Source organism: Chlamydotis macqueenii, chromosome 16, assembly GCF_036417535.1.
Source record: "Chlamydotis macqueenii isolate bChlMac1 chromosome 16, bChlMac1.mat, whole genome shotgun sequence".
Lineage (NCBI taxonomy): Eukaryota > Metazoa > Chordata > Aves > Otidiformes > Otididae > Chlamydotis > Chlamydotis macqueenii.
Genome location: NC_141571.1, coordinates 7,225,691 through 7,249,922, shown reverse-complemented (window position 1 = coordinate 7,249,922; position 24,232 = coordinate 7,225,691). Strand labels below are relative to the sequence as shown.

General features: G+C 39.3%; 1 protein-coding gene across 2 annotated transcripts in view; it reads left to right on the top strand.

Moving 5' to 3' along the window:
• Positions 1-24,232, top strand: part of PREX1 (phosphatidylinositol-3,4,5-trisphosphate dependent Rac exchange factor 1) — a 174,028-nt gene that overhangs the window by 124,827 nt on the left and 24,969 nt on the right. For both annotated transcript variants that reach the window (XM_086760400.1, XM_086760399.1), the window contains exons 15-24: positions 3,403-3,475; positions 4,769-4,911; positions 12,071-12,163; positions 16,505-16,653; positions 17,566-17,651; positions 19,760-19,890; positions 20,341-20,512; positions 21,580-21,767; positions 22,499-22,660; positions 23,561-23,771. In XM_086760400.1, coding sequence (XP_086616526.1) covers positions 3,403-3,475; positions 4,769-4,911; positions 12,071-12,163; positions 16,505-16,653; positions 17,566-17,651; positions 19,760-19,890; positions 20,341-20,512; positions 21,580-21,767; positions 22,499-22,660; positions 23,561-23,771 — 1,408 coding nt within the window. The remainder of the gene's footprint in view (positions 1-3,402; positions 3,476-4,768; positions 4,912-12,070; positions 12,164-16,504; positions 16,654-17,565; positions 17,652-19,759; positions 19,891-20,340; positions 20,513-21,579; positions 21,768-22,498; positions 22,661-23,560; positions 23,772-24,232) is intronic.

The window sequence follows — 24,232 nt, the reverse complement described above, 5'->3', positions numbered from 1 at the left end:
TAGCTTGAATGAGAGTCAGGCCTCTGACAACCAGGGATGTTGTCCTTCAGAAATGCTTCCTGCAATTGCGTTTGACATCCTCCCACATTAATAAGATTGAAATGATTTAAGGTTGTTCTATACCAAATAATTGAATGAGAATGGAGTAGCCAGTTGTTTTCCTGTTAAGAGCATAGAGGAGAGCAAGGATATTAGTACTGAGGTTGTCATATCAGTTAAATGTGATTTAATGGGGTCTTATTCATGGAAGGCTGAGAGGGAAAAAAGTCTGCTTTGACCAAAGAGAGGTGTAATCAGGCCAGTATAATAGTTAATCGTAGAGCTGTAGGGAGTAGAAAGACTCAGATAGCAAGGTAAAACGTCAGCTCTTGGTCTGGAAATGGTACCTCATTTCCTTCCCCATTTTTCTTCATTCTACTAGGTTAATCTGGCTGTTAGTTCTCCCATTTACTGACCTTTACATTCAGATCGAACCAGAATGTACTAAAGCCAGATGTGGAGATACAGAACACTTTGTAATTTATATTGTGTATATGTGTGCATACGTATACCTACACAGATGCAAAGATGAGGGAAACGTCTTCTGTGCTCAGTTAAAGGCGAACATTGTTAAACATTTAAATCACTGTCTATGACTTAGTGAATTCCTGTCTATGTGACTAAATCAATCTTTGCTTGTAGATCCTAACAAGTTTTCCCATTCACTTGGAGCTTTCATACTAGATGGACTATTTTGTAGCAACCGTTGATACTTACGCTGTATTAGCTAACAACAGATTTCAGTGGGAGCTAATGAACTCAACTTATTGCGGAGTAGTGCATTTATTTAACTGCTCAGATCTAAGTTTCAGTTCAACTTTAGGCATCTGTTCTTGAAAATCTTGGGGATGCTGTCTGGTCTGATAACTACCTGTTACACAAAAATGCTGGGATATATTTCATTCTATTTCTGACAATCAATTTGCATCAAGATTTTAGTTTAGAAATGGTGCACAAAAAGAGTGAGGACTATTGTTTCTGTTAGATTTAGGGGCATAGGGGTGACTGTCTTGAAGGATAGTCTGTCTTGTTTCTGTTTGCAGTTTAGACTATAAATGCCAGTGGGAGCCCTCCCTGATGAGAAAGCTGTTTTTCATTTCCTTGACCTTTACAAATATTTGTAAGACTGAACAGAACAAAAGAGTAAGGATATTTTTATAATTAAAGAAACAGCATGAGTTACTGGGCTTGTGCATCTCAAAACAATCAGCCATGGACCATGATTAGGGTTTTAGACATCGTATCATTACCAGAACTAGACAACAACAACAATAGTAGTAATGGTGGTGGTGGTAATAGCAATAATAATAGTGTGCTCTGGACATGATTCTTCACTATGGTACTGACTGTATACCGGTTTTATAATTCTGCTGACTCAGATCCAGTGATTGTACTTGAATAAACCTAAGTTGTCTTGTCAAAACTAGTGTACCTAGTTTCATATCCAATTTCTGTATGAGAAAGTTGAGACACATTCTGTCAAGATTGTTGATTTTAAGTAGTTTTTTTTTTCTTAAGATTTTTGTTACTGCTTTCATTGTATTTGTACTGTATAGTATAAATTACCATATAACATTTAGAAGTGCTTACAGGTAAGCTGAAATGATCTATTTTAAGTTATATTTTAGAATAAGGGAATGCTGTTTTGGTAGGGGAATATCTTGAGGCCATTAACATCATCAGGAGTAGCCAAGTCTAGTTTAGAGTCTTCCTACACAAAGATATTGTTGCCTAGAACAAAAGTAGATTCCTAAAAGTTGAGAGTAACATTAGAAGGCATTTGTCCTCCAGTTTATTTACATTTGAAGGAATAAATTAGATTAAGTCCCAGCCTCTCTAAAATAAACTACTCATTTATTCCATAAAGTAACACAGAGTGAGTGTTGAGAATTGTCACATGACAGGATGTTGAAAATAAGGAAAAATTTAGAAAGACATTAAATTAGTTTATAGTAAAAGTTAAACTTCAAGTTTATAAAAGCCCTCTTCTTGGCTCCCCTTGTGTGATTACATAATCATGAAGTTCCTTCTTTTTCCTACCAAGACAACAGTATTTAGTTCTTAATTTGTAAATGTCATGCCTTTTTCTTGCTCTCAGAAAGTCTCTTCAACAAGAGCCAGTAGTGCTGCTGACTGGCAAGAGCTGATGCTGGTTTATCCTGTATTTAAATAGTATCTTTACACCATAGCAGTATTCTTTGCCAGTATTTGCCTGGCAAATAGTCACTGCTCTCCTTAGGAAGACTTGAAGCCCACACTGATGTTCTGCTGACAGGATCAGGGGGCTCTTGATCTGCAAGCTGATTTGCCTCAAACAAAGTCGGTGTGCTACTCTGCAGTTGCTGCTGGAGCTTCAGGATATCTAGTTCTCCAGATGGAGGGGAAAAAAGAAGGTATAATACTTCAGTAGGGTACAGCTTTTAATTTAGTTGGACCAAAAGTAATATGCTGAAATTGCTCCTCTGCCAAAGCAGCAGATCCTGTACCTGCTGGAATGAGCTGACCAGCTGCTCTTAGTGAGATAGCAGATGCATGGTTTGCTTGTGCCAGTTTGGGGACTGGGAAGCAGGTAATCTTGCATCAAGCAACCAGTGTTAACAATGTTTTTCATCTGGGTAAAACCAAATGTGCCTGCTGATCTTTACCAGCACAATTTAGAACTTACAGATCTGCCTAAAAAGTACAACCAGCATATTGTCTTCATTTGGGGGCTGCAAATTAGCAGATACGTAGGAAAAAAACTGGACATGTCTTGTATTTAACGGAATTGTAGATGCAAAACTTAATGCTGCCATTTCAGGTAAATTTGTAAATTTGCAGCTCACCTTTCATACCTGTTTTTAAGTACTACACTCAGGTAGTGAGAAACTGAAGCCTTTGTTTGTAGGTCTGCTGTGTAAGAAAAGAATGTCACTGCAGTTTTAACCAATCTGACCTTTGGAGTTCACATACACTGAGTTTACTCAGGTTTTTTTTCCCCCTTTGGTTGAATATAGATAAAATGTCTCACCTTCTTTCTCTAAGAATGAGTTTTATTGTCTGTGGCTAATAGGTCCTGAAGTCCAACACTGTGATTGCAAATAAAAAGTCTTTACATTGAGATAATATTATATCCCTTCGTGAGTTAAACAGCTACTTTCCAGAATCCTGGTCTTTGTCCTCCTAGTTCCTGCAGGAGGCAAGAGATACTATATATAGGAGTGAATGGGACCAGGGCAATGGGGTAGCTATTTTGATTTCTTGCTGTTGTTCCCTACAAAGAGCATCCTGCTAATTTCAGAGTCACAAGCTATGCAGTGGTGAAGGGGAATAATTTAGCTTAGGGAGTTATCTGAGATGTAATATTTATCCTCTTGTTTCTAGGGTGACTGTCAGACTCGGGAGGAAGCTGTCGCACTGGGTGTTGGACTCTGCAATAACGGCTTCATGCATCATGGTAATGCATCAATATTACTTCCCACAGCCAATTAGAGGAGCTCTTATTTCAGTCAGATTACCTGACTGTCTGAAAATCCATTTTCTATAGACTGTGCCGTGCATGCTGACATATCTACAGTTGTGGGTATCCCAGCAGGTCCTTCTAAAAAGCAGTCTTCGAGCTTACACAAAATGTCTAAGGCTAACGCCTTCCCAAGTGAATCCCCCTGCTAATGGTTATGATGAGCTCTGAAGTGATTAGACAAGCTAGAAGAGGAGTGTTTTTTCACTGCACCTCTTTTAGAGCCATCAGACCAATGCACAAGCCAAGTACTGTCCTGAAACATCACCAAGAACTGTCAGGTACAAAGTAAAATTGCCTATTTCTTGCCATTTCGACAACAAGCACAGTGCCTCTGAAGCTTCCAAGTCTGAAGTGCCAAATTGCCAAGTTGGACATTATCTATCCTTAGTGATGCTGTCGCTAAACTCGGTATTAAATAGCACCTACAAAGTCCTAAGAGTAAAACATAGTTTGTCCAACGAAACATCCAGTTTTAGTTATTTATAACATTTGCTCTCCATATTTTGAATAGTGTTTTGAAGAGCAGGTTATTGTACATAACTAATAGAGAATTTGCATAGTACTTGATAAGAATGTAAGTTTTTCTTTAAATAGTTTGATCTATTTTGAGCCTGTATAAACTTTTGGCATTCATAGCATCCTTTGGCAAGGAGTTTGCATAAATACATGTTGAATGAAGTTGTTCCTCAGGTTTTAAAATTGTCACTTGCTGCTTTTATTTGAAGTCCCCAGGTCTAGTATTTGAAAACTCTTAAAGAACCTTGTCACAGCTTCCAGAATTTTATAGATCTCATTTCCCTCTCAATTCCTTTTTACATTGAAAGCCTTAATCTGTTTAGCCATCTCGCTTACCTTTAAACAGCCATTTTACCCCTCTTTGCTCCTTTTATAGTTTTACCATATTAATTTTGGCATGGGAAAGGAGAATAAGATATTGAGTAGCATCTTTCCTCAAAGAGGATCTTCTGTATTTCGTATGCATTATACATGCCAGGGAGGACAAACATCATATCATGAGCTACTATGCACTGTGAAGAAAAGTATATCCTTAAAATACAGTAGTAACTTAAAAATATAGAGCTAAATAGCTGACTTATAGGGATGCATTTGGTCTTCATTCTATAAAGACTGGGAAAATGTGTAGGATTTACTTTAGCTTTCTTTTTTGTTTCTCTCTTTCTTTCTCTGTATAAATGCATGTATGTATTTCATATATATTGTTTCCAGTCCTGGAGAAAAGTGAGTTTAAGGATGAATCCTTATATTTCCGCTTTTATGCTGATGAGGAGATGGAAGGCACAAGTTCCAAGAGTAAACAATTACGTAATGACTTCAAGCTTGTGGAAAACATCGTGGGAAAGAGTCTTCTGGTAAGAAATATGTTAATGTAAACATTGAAGTTTCTGTGGAACTGGTATTGATTTATACTAGAGGAGAATGAGAAGAGGAATTAGAATAGAATAGAAATGGGGAATTGCACCTGCAGCTAGACTTTTCTTCACTGCATAAATACTAATTCTTGAGCTACTTTGCTGTAGAACTCCAACTTCTGCAGCTCTGGCTTTTCTACCTGGGCAGACCACATAGTTTATTCTAGTGGCAAGGGAAATCTGTAAGTTGCAGGGTCCCTTCTCTAGCGTGAGACCATCCTGCGCTACCTGGAAGCTTTGGATTCACAGCTCACACATACATAGATGTGTAAACGCAATTAAGTTCCTGCCTATTTCTGATAGGTCTCAAGGAAAGAGGAGACTCGGAGGTACAAACATTTCATCCAGTTCACAGCCCAACCCCTTTCTATTCCCATGGAGCCCTTGGGAGCTGGAGATGTTGTCTTGGCAGGCATCATATGTTTCTTGAGTTCAATGAGCAGGAACCTACGGTAGAGGAAAATGGACACTACTGTCTTGGGAGAAATCTGCCGTCAAGTTTAAATTTAAACCCAATTTAAACGCTCTTCTATGTGAGGTAGATTCAAATGTAAGCTAAAACACTGATAAGAACACAGATATTTCAGGACATCATTGTCTAAGTGGTATGAATATGCCCTGCATTACTGGATCAAGTATCAGCTTTACTTTGTTTATGGAAACCAGTTTTAAAATTACTGTTCTTTACGTTCATGTTTTTGCAACATTACTGTTGTCTCCAGATTCTCACCTCACTAAGTGCCATCACAGTCCTTACTGCACAGGGATTATTCTAGCGCTGTTTGGATTTGGTAGTCAGATTGGTGCAAACTTGTTCTGAGATCCTTGTTTACTGCCAGTGGCTCCAGGCCCATCTTTTTTTCCCTTTGAACACTGGCAGAATGCAGGAGCAGGATAAAAACTTGGGACAAAAACTACAAAAGCAGAATTACTGGAAAGGATCCAGAGGTCCATTATATGGGAAAATTTTTCCTGTGGTTCACACAAACTTCACTGTCTCCCTCTTGTCTTGTCTCCCAGGAGACTGGTCTGTGTTTGTCTGAATGACCAGAAATAATATTTAAAGCACCATGGTCCCTCAAAATTATTCTCCTTGCACCCAGTGCCAGAGACTGGAGTGTCAGGTTAATATGATTATCCTCATGGAGAGTTGTTGGATAAAGGGAAGCAGTTAAAAGGTGGTACACTTTGTGGTTTCTTTTTAATTGTGATTTCAAAACACTCAAAGATCAGTTTCATGTAAGTTGGTGGGAACTGCCATTGTTCAGGTATTTTTAATTTTCCACCTTATCGAGACAAGACAGTTTGAGCACACAGATTGACTAGTATGTCTCTTCCACTTTTTTCTGTCAGTTCAAGGCACTTCTGTTAAAATGCCAAAACTCACAACGGTAATATGTTAGCTGTGAAATGAGGGATTTAAAATTCTTTGAATCTGTTTTCTATTGATGTAATAATCATTTATTAGTATTCACTAAAGAGGCAGAACAAACAAGCAAACCTTGCACATGGACTATTTACTAGTGGTTAATTGTAATCCCTAATTAGTCCTTCCAGTCACTCCATAATTTGGTAACTGCAGTATTTGCAATAGGAATAATTTTAATATTACTATTATTGTAGTTCTGCAGCGCATCAGATAACCTCTGTCAAAATACCGTCCCATCTCAAAAAGTAAACAATCTGAAATAAGCAACACATGCTACTTAGAGGGCACAGATTTTTTGTCAAATGAGTAGTAATCATGCTAAAGTTATGAGTTGCCCTTATTTTCACAAATAAATTAGTAATCCCCTGAATGTTAATAAAGAAGCTCCCACAAAGAGCAGTACAATAAATGCATTACACTTACCTACCAAAAAAAAATTGTGCCTGACTTCTGCAGTATTCTCTGTTTAGCAATTATGAGTAGCTGCAGTCGGGAGGCTTTGCTGTCTGTAGAACATCACTACTTGCTTCTTTACACTCATGATAGGGCATTGATCCTTCCCAACCCCTGATCCCACCATAGGAATTTTAATGGAATTTCATCAGCACTGGCTTTTGAAACATGCTTTTCTACTGCCATGAAATCCTAGCTGTTTAATGGACAGCTTCCCCCATCCCCTTCATCTAAGTTTGTTCTACCAGAAGAGAGCTTGCCCTTGAAAACAGAAAACAACAGAAGCTTTGGCAAATATATCATTATAAATGCCAAGGAAAAAAAGTTCTTTCGGTCTGAAAAAATGCACTTCAAACAAAGTTTAATACTCATTTATTTGTGCAATTGTTTCTCATTGAAGGAAATAAATCTTGACAAACTGAAAAAATATACCGCATTCTTTGCATAGTTTAAGATAATTTGGATTTTGGATTGACTCCAAGCATTGTGAGTTGGTTACTGCAGTGTGCTGTTAACTTGTGATCAGCACCTCTACTTGTTATCTCAAGCCAACCACAACACAAATTAAAGCCGGTAGCTTGGAGCTGAATGTCAGACAAAGAGAGTTGCCTGTAGAGATGGGCCTCCATCAAAGTTGCCTGAGAGGTTTAATGCACAGACAGTGCTGGAGTCCCCAGAAGAGTCTTGTGTACCACTTAGCTGATCTTGAGAGAAAAGCATTTCCAGTGATTTCTAAAGGTGATGCCTGTGTACGTTTTATGTAGTGTTCTCAAAACTGTCATGCTAGATTGGAGGTCTGAACTCTAAGTCTAAACCTCCTCAACTTTCCAGGTCTGTGATATCCCCTACATTCTCCAGGATATCCCATATTTCTTATTCTCTGTAGCGTGTTGCAGCAGTTGTAGGAGAGAGTAGTTGCTGTGTCCCACTGCACTTCACAGCCAGGGCTGGGGTGTGTCCTGGAATTCAGCTCGTGCAGGGGCCCAAGTACTGCAGCGTATTTGATGAAAGCCAATGGTTTGAGCACAGAAGTCAGGGCTACCTGGGGTTCAATTTAACTTCTCACATGAACTTACTGTGTGGCTTGAGCAAGACCTTAAGTCACTCCATGCCTCAGTTTACCATCTGAAAATTTACGTGCTAAATCTCATCTGTCCGTAGGGATTTGCTACTGCTGTTGCATCTAGAATCAGTGTTGAAAATGAAAGTCTCCTTATCTCCTTCAGCACTTCAAATACCAAGTTTTTAGATAATAGGTAGTATTATCATTTGGGTTGATGTGTTCTCCATTTTAAACCAGCTAATCCAATAAACACAGCATTCGCCATTCTTACAAAACTATAGAACACATTTCTCCTGGTCTAACTATGAATAAATAATAGTAATTTGTATTCCTGAAATAAAGCCATACTTGATCTTTAATAAAAATCTCTTCCACCTTTAATCATTCCAGGAGAATTATTTTTGTGTGTTGTGCCAATATAAAATGACCTAATTCTGCAAAATCTAAGTAGAGAGAGAGCAAAAAAGGAGATTTCCCTTTGTTTTTCATTATGCTAGTGTATCACAGTCTAATGTAGCTTGAGAATTCAAATCATTGATTTAAAACACCCCTGGGAAGAGAGGCACTAATAAGAGCCCATCCTTTAGGGATTTCTGGTCTCCCAGGGAGACAGACTGGCAAGTCAGTATCAGGAGACATCCATCATGTAGGTGTATGTGCCCAGATAAGGGCTTTGAGTGGATTTGGATACTAAAATTTATAGTGAACTCTGAAGTGAAAAACATCCTTTAGGCTGTAAATCTTTCACTGTTCAGAACGAACAGTTCAATTGCAGTGCTCAATTTCAAAGCTCACAACTCAGAAGAAACTTTGTATAGAATTAAGCCTTTTTTGCTAATATGGCAACACATACCTTTAAAGATAATAGCAGTAAGGCGTGGCGTAGGTTCTGGAGCTTCTCATTGGAAAGAAATTTTGTCTTTTCAGATTTTGTTTTAGTACCTCAGAGCTTTGGACTTTTGAAAGGCTGAGGAGACTGGAACAACTTGGGAGATGAGGTGGCAGGAAAATAGCTCTCTTCAAGTGAATTCTGCTGGGGGCCACAGAAACCTCATCAGTTTTGTGAAACATTGAAGGTTGACTTTATCTAATAAGTCACTGCTTCTTAAGAAATTCTTAACCAAATCAGACTGTTCAAGTGTGTCCAACAGAGAAGAATTTATGTTAGAGAGCTGTAGGGAAGGCTGTGAGAAGAAGGATGAACCCTAGTTTAGGAGATGGTGGTTGGTCTGCCTGTGCTGCCTCTTCTGTTGCTGATGTCCCCATGAGTTTAGGCTGAGAGTTTCTGCTTCTGCATAAACAGGAGCAGCCTGGGGAGGCTGCCAAGAGTGAAATGATCCAGTTCCTTCACGTCCTTCAGTGGCGGAAATCTTAGTGCCCAACCCAAGGCCCTTCATGTGTATGCAGTTTGAGAGATCAGCCAGTGTGGTGGGTAAACCGGACACTACATCCTGTACGTTAAAGTCATGCTCTCATGCCATCAGTGTGATGCAATGCTGGAAGCTGCCCCATAGCTGAGCATCAAGCTACTGCACGTCTGTCATCATCATTCTCCCGGAAACCTGTCAAATCTCCCTTCGTAGACACAGAGCATCCCCATGCTACAAGTGTTTTCTGATTCCATAATTCTCATACAGAAAGGGGAAGAAATGGAGAGATACCATACAGGCATCATGACTCGCATGCCAAAAACACTTAATGAATGTAACAGATACAGGTGTAATAGAACATTCTTTGCGTAGCTTGTCTTCTCCCTGTTCTCCACCCCCCATCTCTGCCAAAATTATCTTTGAATTTGTTCTGATTACATTTGCCCTCTGGTTTTGATTAAACATGCTTATTTCTCATATAGTCTTATTTTATAGCATGGTTGCCTTTCAAGATTAAACAGCTGCTGCCTACATGCAAAAAACCAATTGGATTTCAGGGGCACAGAAATAATTCTTGTAGATGGCAAGTTAGTTAATTGCTTTGAACTCCTTGGGGATGAGTGCTGTTCAGCTGTGGAATTGCAAGGTATTACTACTTTATAATGAGAAAGAATCAGAGCTCTCTCCAAGTACTGCATATTGAATATTATCCATAGTCTACCTTTTCATAAGAGAGCGTCCCCAGTACAGGAGCATCAGGATACGGAATGTGAGATTTCTTTCTTTACAACATGGTGATAAAGTTCCTAATTTTGATGCTCTTAGGGTTTCTTAACTGTATTTTGGTTCTTTGCTTTCAGACAATATATTTTTGCAGTACTAATGAACAGAGAAAGGTAGGTTATTAAAAATGATAGCATATAAAAGGTCTTCATGCATAGTAATGGTAGCTGCACCCAAGAGATCATGTAAGTTTGTGTAGCTGCTGGCTTCTTAAGTTTGGCAAATCAAAGCCTCCCAATTTTTAAATTTCTTTTCACATATGCTTTTAAAGTCCAACAAAAGAAACTGAACAGTCCTTTCAGATGTAAAATAAGAATTGGATGGGATAGCTATCTTAGAAATTTTCTGTATGATCCCAAATGTGAAGTGATAAAAGCACATATTTTGGTGGTCTGAAACTCATTACACTTGCAACACTAAAAATCTAAGAAGTGATATATACCCAATTTTCTAAGCTGTCCTTTTATTCAACATGTATAAATAGCATTGCTTCTGAAAATATTTTGTTAGAAATACCCACGAATGGCAAACTTACCTTTCAATCTTTTTACTTTCCCGTCTGTCATTTAATCTGAACATCATCTGATGGGGATTTTTTCCCTGCAGATACATTATGCCATGCATTACTTTAACATGGCTGTATGGCTCCTGCAGGAAAGGATTATTCTATTTATTTGTTTTTTTTCTAAGGTGAATTCCTCTAAAAGGTCAAATCTTATAGGCTGATGACATTGACTTCATTAGAAAAAGGGCAGTATTTTAAAATAATGCAGGAATCATTATAATCAAGGAAATCGTTCTCAGTAATTTTTTCCCCAGTGGTATGCTGCATTATAGTTAGCTTTATTTTTCCTTTTAACTCAATTCTAATTTATCAGATGGTTCTTAAATGTGTAGTGTTTGCTCAAACGCAAGATGTTTATCTGGTAGAATTTCCACTGTCCATTTACCAGTGGCCAGGCTTGCTTTATTTTTTTTAAAATGAGAAGTGACTTGTTCAGCTTTTTTTTTTTCATTGTTAATAAACCACTAGAACAGGATGAGTGAAACATGTACTTGCCATGACTGCTATAATTTAAAAAAATATTTATGAGGCAGGTCTGTGTGACCTCAGTGCAAATAAGAGGAAGCAGATTCTTGGGAGCAAGAACTACCACGTCTTCTGTCAACCATAGGTGCAAACTGAGCACATGGCATGAGTCTTGTATTTTTTCCCTAACACAAAGCTTGTGTGCCTGATCTGCAGGGGGAAGGAAGGAACCTATAGATGTCAGAAATTGTTCTCTCACTGGTCATCCAGAATTTTAATCAGCAAGTTAAAATGTAATTTATGTGATGTTATCTGTAAGAAATAGGCCCAAGATCCCCAATTTGTCTGAAACTGATCACTAAGAAAGACTCATAGGTTGCTCATTATTGAGTATGTGGGATGCAATTTAAAAAATAAATAAAAGACTACAGTTTGATCTGTAAGTACATTCACCAATGGAAAATACTGAATATTGATGAATTCCATAACGTAAAAAGTGAAAGATCTAATGAGGACTGAAGGGCTAGAAGTCAAAACCAAATGTCGTTTCTAATAGAAGAGTTGATTAAACATTGGAACTAGCTCTCAAGGACAGGAATAGATTCTTCACTTCTTAAGGACTGCAGATCATAACTGGATAGCGCTCTGGAAATTCTGCTTTAGTATATGTCCTAGTTTCAGCAGGGATGGAGTTAATTTTCTTCTCAGTAGCCGGTGTGTTTTGGATATATGTGTTTGAGTATATTAAGGGCTCAATGCAGAAATAACTAGATTAAATTTTATGGTTTATGTTATGTAGGAGATGAGACCAAATGATCTAATAGTCTCATAGTCTAATGACCTTTCAGCCTTAAAATCTACAAGTCGCTGTCAATCATGGCTTGCAATGAAAAGTCCAATTTCACATCTCCATCCTTCCGCTTTTCAGCTAACTTCATATTTATGAAGTGTTACCTTGTGCTCTTTTTAAGATTTTACCAGAAGAGGATGACTATGGATTTGACATTGAAGAAAAGAACAAAGCAGTCATGGTGAAGTCAGTTCGACGAGGGTCTTCTGCAGAGGTATGACTCGACATGCATAAATACTTTTATTTTGGTACCTAAGAATATTTCAATGCTTTGAAAAGGTATAAACCCATGCTTTTAAGGTCTTTTTCATTTTAAAGGCAGCTAATGGAAAATTTGGTATCTTCTACAATTCCTTTGGTAATAAGCAGTTTCTGTAAATTGCTGAGTGTTTTGGGATCTTTGAGCGACTTGCTGAATTTTTTTTGGTAAGTGATAGGACAACAGCAGTTATCTCTGTGTGATGATAGCATACCTCAGGTTCATTAACAACTTAAATTTGAGGAGGGAGGCAAGGTAACATTGTTAGCAAAGATGTTCAGTGAGAAACAGGTTTATTTGAGTGATAACTATATATTTTTTTAGATTTTTTTTTTTTTTTTCCTTAAAAAGCATGCACTCATTTCTCTCCCTGGTATTTTTTAAGAACTCTGCAGAATATATTTGCTTTGTTTCTGTGAGGCACATAGATGGCCCAAATGTCATAGGATCTGGGTGTGTCATAATCATTTGTTTATCCATACAAAACCCTTAAGTGGAGAACACAATGGTGATCCTCCAACATAAACCACACCAACATAAGACACATGCAGTCTTAAAGTCTATTTTTTAAAAGCTATTTAGGTGCCTTTTAGCACCTATGGAGGTAAGAGAGGACTAGATGACTTGTCCAGGGTTTCACAGTAAATTGTGGCAGCACACAGACTAATTAAAATTCCAGGGCAAGCATTACAGATTTTTTTTAATGTCTGCATTCATTTGTTGGTTGCTGCTTTAGGCTACAGATAACTCCTGGATGACTTGCCCAGTGCAAACAGCTGAAGTGGACAGACTGATTTTAGCAAGTTGAGAATGTCAAATGGGAATGAATTTTGAACTGAAGTTTAATATTATAATTAAATTATTTCAGTGTTCCTGAATCTTGTTTGATTTATGATCTCCAAAGAAACCAATCCTATGCTCTGCCTCATGCTCAAAATCAACATAGGTTGGCCAAAAATGTTATTAATCTAAACCGCTGCTGTAAACCGTTGCCTGACAGATAATCCTTCTGCCCTTTCTTTGGCTGGATGCCTGTGGAATATGCTGCAAATCTGTTGTGTTTTCAGACAACAGAAGCACATAATTTTCTAAGGAATCTTTTTCTTGATCTTCCAAGACAAACTGTCTGTGACTATGAGCCTGTCTTTTCAACTTGATTGTAAAATACTCTTCCAGAAAAGACCTAAATCTGTATCTCTGAACCAGAGGTCTGTCAGCTCATTCTGGAAAGACCTGAGGTCCAACAGTAATGCATTTCATTACATTCTTGGGCTTTTTTAATTGATTTGTGATACTAGAAGGTTATCTAGCTTGTAGTTCTGTGTGGCTCAGCAGCCACACAGCCAGCTCTCTAGCCAGGTCTCTAAACGGCCAGCTCTAGGCCGTTTAGAGACCCCGTGCCTGCTGTCACGCTCTTTAGGGACAAAAATTAAGACATGCAGCTTTGCTTCACGGTGCCCGTCGCAGTGCATTGCATTCATTAGGACTGCTACACTTTAGGCCAGAGTGAGATTCCAGGTTCACCAGTTAAGTGGGAACAAGTCTATTACTTGTATGGATTTATTCAAGATTAACACGTTCTGCCTGAGTTTGGAATTGTGATCTTTTTCCAAGTAGAACTGGAAAAAAATGTCATGCACAAGTTGAGGCGGCATGCAGCATTGAACTTCATGCATGTGCAACGAGGGTCCTTGGGGTTTTTCTTCAAAATCGGAGTTGCCAAGCATTGTTCTTTCTATTATTGGTTCTTTTTTTCTTCTCAAGTTTTTTTTAGAAACTATTTTGTGAGCTGTTAGATTTGCCTATGCCAGAAGCAGTTCCTGAACTGTATTTAACAGTTGTTAAGAAAAGAATTGCTGGAGCATCAGATTCCTGTGCTGACAGGGTACTCGAACTGCAGTTGGGAACTCTTCTCCTGACGAGTTCGACTTCATGGTTTTGGCCCTTAGATACACTAGTGCCCTTGTAGGCACTGCTCTGCACTTTCTCTCCTGATCCTGAACAATGAGCAGCTCTCAGCCTGGGACTCTCGCCTGCAGGAATTGTCCTCCCCTGCTCCTGGCAGCAGCTGACCATTAACACTTGCTCAGCTCATCTAGATGGAGGGTCACCAAAAATTCATGTGGCAGCGGTTGGTTGATGTGGACTGTGGCACATCCCATGCCTATCCCAAGTTCATATGTCTTCAGAAAGACATTCAGAAAGTCAGTGTCTCCTCAGTTTGTACCTTATCTTTCTTTCTAACCCAGCTCACTTGCAGGTTAATTGTAGCTGGGCTTATTCCCACAGGTTTTAATCCTAGAGCTGGTTTGAGTGATACACTATCAGAAGGAAGCAACAGTGTAAAAATTATCCTTTTGGGAGGCATGGTTGCTGTCTTACTCTGAACAGCCAACTGACAAGCAGATGTCTGGTGTTTGAACAGAGGGTGTTCAACAAGCAGCCAGTTGGCCAACGGCCATGCAGATGAACAGCAAATAGCAAGCTGCTGGCATTTTAGAGAAACCAATGGCCTGGATCCAGACAACTGCATTGAGTTGTCATAAGGAGCATCCGTTATTTAGAAGCTCTGTGAGACTGTAGGTCTTCACTCTTAAAGACATATGCTATGTAATCTTCCTTAGCCTGGTTAGTTATATCCCAGTGGAGTGGCAGATTTCTATTTGAAAGTTGCAAGTTTGCAGGGTTTAAGATGCAATATTAATATATACTTCATACATTCATGGATTTGCTATGATTATGTGTGCAGGTAGGTGTCCTGTATGGACAAGCAATAAGTTGGGAATATAAAGGGGTCATCCAGAGGGAGAATGATTGCAGGTATGCAAAGAGGTTAGCTAATTGCACATATATTAAATGTGTGAGCTACTTTGAGAAAATCAGGCCAAGAATATAATGACTTTAGAAATTTATATAAAAATTATTACTTTTTAATAAACTCATCAGTATAAGTAAATGCAAAAAGCAGAAATATTACCAGTCAATTATCAACCAACATTTGTCAAATTCTATCTTAAGTTAAAATCTCTATTGATATTTATCCTTATTATGTATTTTAGAGATTATTTACAAAAAGAAATGACAAATGTTATTTCTGGGTACATATGGGGATGTTGTCAACTGTGGAGAGTCTGAGAATTAAATCAAGGAATGGACTTTGTAGTTTTTCCTTTTAATAGCTTTGATTTGAGGAAAAAAGTATAGGTTTTCACAGGCAAACTGATCTCTGACTTTCAGGCTGCCAAATACATTTAAGAAGAGCCAAGCCATGCATAGACATGTCAGCAGGATTTTCCAGTCCTACATTTCCAGTTTCATTTTTGCAACAAATAAGATTGAATATGTGGGCTTAGTACCGTTTAGACCTCCTTTCTCCAAGCCAATAAATTTGTCAGTGGATTCCAGGCAGAATAAGAAAAGGGTTTGTCACATTTAGAAGAAAGCCCAACTGCTGGATCTTGAAGTGATAGGAAGTAATTCTAACCTGGGAAGGGTTAATTTTTTTTCTTTTTACTCCATTAAAGGGAACTTCATATTTCCTTGATATCCTAACATCTAGTCTAAGTGCTGCTATGTCACATTTCAACTGGGATAGAGCATCAGGAGGTATGTTTAGGGTTACTGTCCAGTGGGCAGGATAGGGCATCTCGATTCTGTCATCAGATCTGTCTCTAACTTCCTGCATGACCAAATAACTAAAATTAGGTGCAAAAGCTAGGAATGAAAATTAAAATCTTGTGGCTTTTTAGGCTGATGAAAAGACAGTACTTAACTTAAAGCAGAGACAGGTTTTTACCACCACTTAAAAACAGGTTACATTTACTTAGGTGACTAGGTATAGATTGGTTTTGCGTGGCTAGTGGTTGAAAACTACGTTCTTGGCTCCCTGTGCCTGCGCTGTAAGTTGTGGGAAGTCACACTTCTGTATGTCACTGGATATCACAGCCAGTCTGTTCTAGTCCCCTATTTTTTCATCCCCTTTTCTTTATACAGTCTCCTCCCTCAGTAGTCTCCAGTTAAAATAATTGTAGCAGAAAATTACAAATATGTATGCGTTGCAAAGTAGGATATATCTGTGGAATGGCATATTTATACAGATATTGATGAAATCTCTGTTTTCTGTAAGTGCAGACAACTTTAAGGGTGACTGACAAATGAATTGATGGCCCAGCACTGTATATAGTGTATCCCATATGACAGTAATCCTAGGAACATCCATAAGTACAGAACAGTTGAACCTTGGAGCCTGAACTGTCAGAGATCCAAAGTTTTCTGTGGTGTTTGTTTCATTTGCAGATGGCTGGCCTGCAGATGGGAAGAAAAATCTATTCCATCAATGAGGACTTAATATTCCTACGCCCGTTTTCAGAAGTGGAAACCATCTTAAACCAGTCTTTCTGCTCACGAAGGCCACTTAGGCTTCTGGTAGCCACCAAATCAAAAGAGTAAGTGCCAGGATGGGCAGACAGAGAAGATTATCTAGAAATATCAATTACTAAATATTTCTTCTACGATTTGTAGTGAAAACTCTGTGAACACTTTGCTATGCAGGGGCTGTTCGATAGGAAAACAAATGACATAAATGAAAGAGATACGAGAGCCACAGGTTATTTTCAGTGATGAACCTTGTGGTTCTTGAGCAAGTTAGGATGTATTCTCCTTACACTGCAGTTAACTTCTGGCTTCCTTGTGCACAAACAGAACTGAAACACATGACTATCATTCTGTCTTGGGTGTGAAGCTTCTCAGACTTCCCTTTCCAAGGGAAAGCAATTTCCACCCCATTAAAGCTTGGCTTATTTTTGGATGGCTCTAACGATATTAGTCCATACAGTTTTTCAGTCCATTATTGTATCTTACTATAAGGCTTAGCCCTGTTAATGTCTTGTGCGTTATTAGATTCTATAATCCCAGAAGAACGTTCTGGTAGACTTCCCAGTAGAACCGAATGTGTCAATGAGCACTTGATGCTAAATTCTAGTCCAGATATTTTTTTTTAAATGGAAAGGATCCTCAGCTGGTATAAGTCAGCAGGGCTGCACTGAAGTTTGCCTAGAAATGAAAGGGAATATAAATATTGTAGAAAGTTTCTGTCCTGTGTTGTCCACTTATAATAAATTTGGAAATGCCAAATTTTAATTAATAAAGAGAATCTCTTATCTGCCTTGGAGAATGAAGACGAAGTGCGTAATTTCTTTATATCTATTTATTTTTTTATTTATTTCTAAACTATATGGCTGCTTTCTTTAATCTAAAACATGGTTGTGAATGCTGGGTAAAGATGCTGTTGGAACTGCTCAGAGCTCTGACAGCCTAACTTAAAATGTGGTTTTCTCTTCTCCTTGATTTACATGCAGGATTATTAAAATCCCAGATTGTCCTGAAGCACTTTGCTTTCAGATACGGGGAGAAGCACCACCCTATGTTCATGCAGTAGGAAGAGGTAAGTAGAAAGGCTGTGATATAGTTAGGCTGGGAACACAGCTAAATGTATATACATGTGTATGTATATGTGTGTGTATATATAGATAGATCCAGGTTTCATTGTCAAACTTGTTCTAAACAAGTTCTGACAACTTACTTTAATAACTATAATGACTAGGAAGCCCTGTCACAGAGAAGGATCACACTCATATATAAAATTGTAGAACAATGAGATAGTTCCTGCCTCAAAGTGCTTATAATCTAAATACAGTCTAAGGACATGGTATCATCGTTATGAACTGAGTGTTGGGTCACTAATCCCATCAACACAAAACAAGGAATAACTCCTAGAGTAGAAGAAACTTGGTGATAGTGCAGTCTGCAGTACTGTGGAAAGACACTTGAAAAAGCATTGCCACTTGAACTCTTGCAAGCTGGAAATTTGCTTGCATAGCGATCCTAACCTTGTTTCTCCTAAGACTACTACGATGCAGCTTTACAGCTGCAGGGAATAAGAATTTAAAACTGAAATGGCTGAGAAGAAGTTGAGGTGTAATGCTCTTTGTTTCCTCAACATGAGCCGGCAATGCGAGCTTGCAGCCCAGAAAGCCAACCACATCCTGGGCTGCAATAAAAGCAGCATGGCCAGCAGGTCGAGGGAGGTGAATCTCCCTTTCTGCTGTGCTCTGCTGAGACCCCACCTGGAGTATGGTGTCCAGCTCTGGAACCCCCAATATAAGAAGGATGTGGACCAGTTGGAGAGAGTCCAGAGGAGGCCACGAAAATGATCAGAGGGCTGGAGCACCTCTCCTGTGAGGACAACCTGAGAGAGTTGGGGCTGTTCAGCCTGGAGAAGAGAAGGCTCCGGGAAGACCTTATAGTGGCGTTCCAGTACCAAAGGGGGTCTACAGGAAAGACGAGGAGAAACTCTTCAGCAAGGCCTGTTACGATAGGACAAGAAGTAATGGTTTTAAAATAGAGGGAGGTAGATTTAGATTAGATACTAGGAAAAAATTTTTTATGCTGAGGGTGGCGAAACACTGTCTCAGAGAGGTGGTGGATGCCCCAGCCCTGGAAACATACAAGGCCAGGTTTGACAGGGCTCTGAGCAACCTGATCTGGTTGGAGATGTCCCTGCTCCTTGCAGGGGGGTTGGACTGGATGGCTGTTAAATGTCCCTTCCAACCCAAACCCTTCTGGGATTCTATACAAGACTTGAAGCCTACTTCTCCCTTTACATTGGCTTATACTGCTATAAATTACCAATGAAATTGTTTTCTTTAAAAGGAGAAAACACAGTTTGACAGAGATATTTACTACTCCCTTAACTGAAATGTGAACTGAGCTGCAAATAAAGCACAGCTCTAACCTTTATTTTCAGCAGATGCAGAAAATACGACCTTTCGACGTGTACCACTTCCTTCCTTCAGAACGAATACTTACATCCAAATATGTGCAGTTAGTGTACAGACACCAGGCAGCACCCAAATGCAACAAACAATGTTCTCAGGGAGACACATTTATTACACTCTTTCATAAAGGACCTATAACCACTTTCTAACAGTCTGAAGAATGCAAACTGGAAGTGCGAGCTAGAAAGATTCTACCTTAACTGTAGATTTCTAGGAGCTGGATTTAGATCTGAGTCTTGTTCACGTGAATCTGGAGAAAATCTGTTGAAGATGGTTGCTGCACTCTAGACTTTCTCTAGTTTTAAGTACGTTACAGTCTTTTCCTTAGACCATGGCAAGTTGTATAGCATGCAGATATTCTGTGTATTTCAAGTGCGACAAGCTGGAACAAATATACCTGTTGAAGCAAGACCTCAGCTAATGTAATCATAAGGCTAGAAGAGCCATATAAGAATCCCAAATGACTTCCTACAGGAATTTCAATTTCTAGCATGAATGCGTTTAGGTCCAGGAGGTCTCTGTTTTTCCCAGCACTGCTGGAAATACGAAGAATAGATGCATGATGTTTTCCATATATAACAAAGCTCTCAGAGTAGCAAAAGTATTCCACTAGCTTTTCTTCTTACTCTTCTTAACCAGAAACTCTTTGCAAACTTTCCAGTTTTCTCTTCCATAGTGACTTTACTGTCTAACTCCTCTCCTGTTGATTTTTCAGGTTCTGAGGCTGCAGCTGTAGGCCTTCATCCAGGGCAGTGTATTTTGAAAGTTAATGGAAATAATGTAACACATTATATGGAAGTTCTGGAGCACTTTACAGCGTACAGAACCACACAACAGGAAGCACTGGTATGAATACAAAACCTCAAAGGATGTACATTAGTTCCTCCCTTCTTCACTCCTCCCCTTCTTCTGTGCTTTTATGCTCACTAGATATTCAGAAAAACAACTTACATATGTCTCTCTTGACTTATTTATTCCCATGTCAAGGCCCTAGTGTAACTGAGGGAGCTGATTATGTTGTCTATAGTTGCAAAACATCTACAAGTAATATGTATGCCAGCTCATATACTGCATACAGTACTAAATATTATTAACTATTGCTAAAACTAGACGTTCACCCAGATACTGATCTAGATTTTATATTCTCTGAAGTTCAGAGGAAAGCTGAGGGAATGTCGATATTTCAGCCAACTTAAAAGATAAAAAATTGATAGCTAGCTTCACCTTTGTAGTCCAAACATACAGAGATTGGGCATTTTTACTGAGGTCATAGCTGAAGCCTATCTCTCTTGAAAGGGATTATACCAGTGGGTGTACAGAACACACGAAGATGCTGAGGCAGACAGAGTTCAGCAAGCAGCATCCACTGCGTATCTGAATGGCAGTCATCCTGCCTCCAGCAAAGACGACTCTTCACTGGAAGGAGGTGCAGAATTGGATTCCCTTCAAAATAGCCAACAGGAATCAGGTAAAGATTCTGATGGGGGAAGAAAACCTAGGGAAGATTCAGGGGCTTCAGGAGGGAAAACTGCAGTACAAATATAAAGTGTAATTTTTATTGTAGAATATCTCTTGTCGTAGTAAAGCTTTGTAATAGAATGAGGTCAGCCAGAGGAAGTACTGTTATGCTGCATTATATTCAGGAGGAGAAAAAATTGATACACACACAGAAATCATACACCTTGCGACTCTCTGATCTTTACAAGAGACCAAGTTTCTGGAATGAAAAGGCATTTTTAGAATTATTTGGTAGCCCCTGCAAACCAGGAATTTATGGGCAGTAGCAGTTGGAGAGGTCAGGTCTGCAAGTAACTCTACCTAGAGTAATCTGTTTTCTGTGATTTAAGGTTAAAGATTAAGATTTTAAATTATTTGATCTGCAGCAAGTTTTCAGAGCATGTTACCACTGTCAGCAAGAGGTGTGGGTTTATTTCCTCCAACTTAGGAAAGTGTAATTCACAAAAACCAGTGCTTTACCTTCATGTTGAGAGCTTATTCAGAAAAGGAGATGTTAGGGGAGAATCCTGAAGTCAGATTCAATCCAAAGGACTGAGCCTGGACTCTGAATGCCGTTGGCAGCTTCTCCAGGAACAGATCTGTGTGCATCCCATGTAAGGTCTGGGAGCCTGGCAATCTGATGATCAAACAGTGCAGCTCCACAGTGGGACAGCTGAAGCAGTGGCCTGGTAGACCAATTTTCTGGCAAATCTCAATCTAACCATAATTTAAATGTGTTCTCTGGTCACAATAGCATTGCTGTGTGTTAAAAATGTTATGTCCTCACCCCACCCCTGCCCTGCCATCTCAGTCTGTGGATTGTCTACACCTCAGTGTCCGGAGTAGTGGCCAACAGCAAATGTCTTCCTCAGAATATTCTCCGAGCCTCTAGCAGTATGTGGGTCAGACTCCTTGAGCCAAAGGTTGTGTCGTTGTGTCTTTGCATTTAATAATACCTCTCAACAGGTTTCTCTTCCCTGTGCGTGCCTGTATTCATGTGTGCTGCTAAACACCTCTAATGACTTATTTTGGTTCCAGCTCAGACAATACAGACCATCAGCTCTCAACTGATCATTGGTGAAGAAACACCACTCATTAGCCTGACTGTGGATAACACCCATCTGGAGTATGGGGTGGTGTATGAATATGTCAGCAGCGCAGGAATCAAATCATTTATCCTGGAGAAAATTGTGGAACCAAAAGGTTGCTTCAGTCTCACTGCAAAGGTACTGGAAAACATTCCTGGCCAGCTTCATTCCTAAACAGAACAGTGAAGCCAGTAACACAGACATTCCTCTGGTGGCTTGGCTTAGCTCTTCAGATGAGGTAGCACATGGTCCTCTCAACCAGTTTTCTTCATTGGAAAGCACTAAGTTATAATAGCACATTTGATATGAGCAGGGCAGCAAATGCTTCCAGGATTTCAACTGTTGAGGTTGAGGGAGGGGAACCCTCAGCTGAGGAATTTTTGCTTTCATCTGTCTGGTAACATACTCTTTGCTGATACTCAGGATTAATCTTTTCAGGCAAGAATTTGCTTTACCTTGGAAGAAAATCAAGCAGCTTTTTCCCATTTAATAGACTGGATGGGTCACTAAAGGAAGCAATTCTGGTCATCTATGACAATAATGGACTATTAGTAAATGTTTGTCACATCCCAGTAACAGTACTGTTCTGTCCCATGAAAGTATGCCAGAGCAGGTGACTTTGACAGCGTGCAAGTGGGTATCTTGATCTATTTCAGTTACTTGGAACATTTTTGAGGAATGTTTTATGACTCTGGGGATTAGATATGATGGTGGTTCTCAGGCGGTAGGTAATAAAGGCAACTTGTTCTGAACGCAGCTTTATTGAACCATGAAAACATGGGGGCTTTGCCACTTACTCAGTGGAAGAAAACTGTTTTTTTCCTTCACTGTTGAGTCTTATACCATTGACATTATTTATTTTTGTTTAGATTTTAGAGGCCTTTGCTGCAGAGGACAATCACTTTGTAACGAATTGTGAAAGACTTATATCCCTAAGCAGTGCTGTGGCCACCATGCCCCAGTATGAATTCCGGCAAATCTGTGACACTAAGCTGGAAAGCATTAGCAGAAGGCTCACAAACTACCAAAAGGTACAACACTATTATTGGTGAAGTTTCAAGACAATACCTTGTTGTGATACCTGTGTCTTAGTATTCTTTATTAATGAATCCAAACTGCGTTAGAGGTAGGTGTCCTAGAGGTGTGAGAACAGCTTTGCAAGTTATTGAAGTTGCAAGTTTTGAGGAAGAAGGACTTAATCTGTAAATCACTCCTTTCAGCTTGTCCGAGCTGTGGGTTATAACATATTGCAGGTTCATTTCATCCATATCAGTGAATAAATATGACAACAGAATGATCTGTCTGATTCATAGAATCATAGAATGGTTAGGGTTGGAAGGGACCTTCAAAGGTCATCTAGTCCAACCCCCCTGCAAGGAGCAGGGACATCCCCAACTAGATCAGGTTGCTCAGAGCCTCATCCAGCCTGGCCTTGAACGTTTCCAGGGCTGGGGCTTCCACCACCTCTCTGGGCAACCTGTTCCAGTGTTCTATAACTTGCATTGTAAAAAATTTTTTCCTAATTTCTAATCTAAATCTACCCCCCTCTATTTTAAAACCATTACCTCTCATCCTATTGCAACAGGCCCTACTAAACAGCCTCTCCCCATCTTTCTTGTAGGCGCCCTTGAGGTACTGGAAGACCGCTAAATTTAACATGATTTAACATGAACATAAGTATAGTGTATCACAGTGTAAACAAACAGTGTGCTTTTTTGTACAGTTACCTGAGCTGTTTGAAGAGAGAACACGAGAAGGTATAGCTAATTGCTTTCATTTGTTGTTTTATGAGCTCCTTTTTAATGTGTTATTCCAGCTGCAGCAGCAACCATATGATTCTGGGATAAGAGACAGGAAGAGAAAAGGATTGTCTGTATTGCATCATAATTTTTTGCAAATGAAATACCACATGCTTGCTTTATTTTTCCCAGTTTGCAGATGAATTGAAAACAAAGGTGAGCCCAGCCTTCAAACAAGCAGTCATGGAACCGCACTCCCTCAACAGCATGGATTTCTGCCCCACCAACTGCCATGTTAACCTCATGGAGGTATCATACCCCAAAAACACTACCTCAGCAGGGAGGTCGTTCAGCATTCGCATTGGACGGAAGCCCTCTATTATTGGTCTTGATCCAGAACAAGGTGATAATGAACTTTCAAATCATACTGATTTTATCCACACAAAAAGTTGTATCTTTCCTCTGCTCAGCAAGGTTAAAATAAGTTCTAGAGAAACACAGTCCTGCTGGTACCCTTTTTTCCCCTCCTTAAAATTTTATAGATAAATGACGGTCTCCTTGTGTTGCAAGAGTAATGCCTTTAAGCACAGAGAGGCTTCAGGCTAAATGATTTCACTAGCTAAGCAGTGTGGTCATCTCATGATAATTAAGTGTCTTAGAGCATTGCTTGCACTTAGTAGAGGTCACTTACTGACTAAAAGAAAAGTGAATAGGGGCTAATAGTAGTACTGGTGCTGTGAAGAGAGGCCGCATTTGGGGGAAAACATGAATCAATCAGATTGCAGTGCTGTTTGCTTTTGTCATTACTAAATAAATTCCATGCACTGGAGCTTAAAGTCTCTACTCTGTTGCGGGGATCTATTT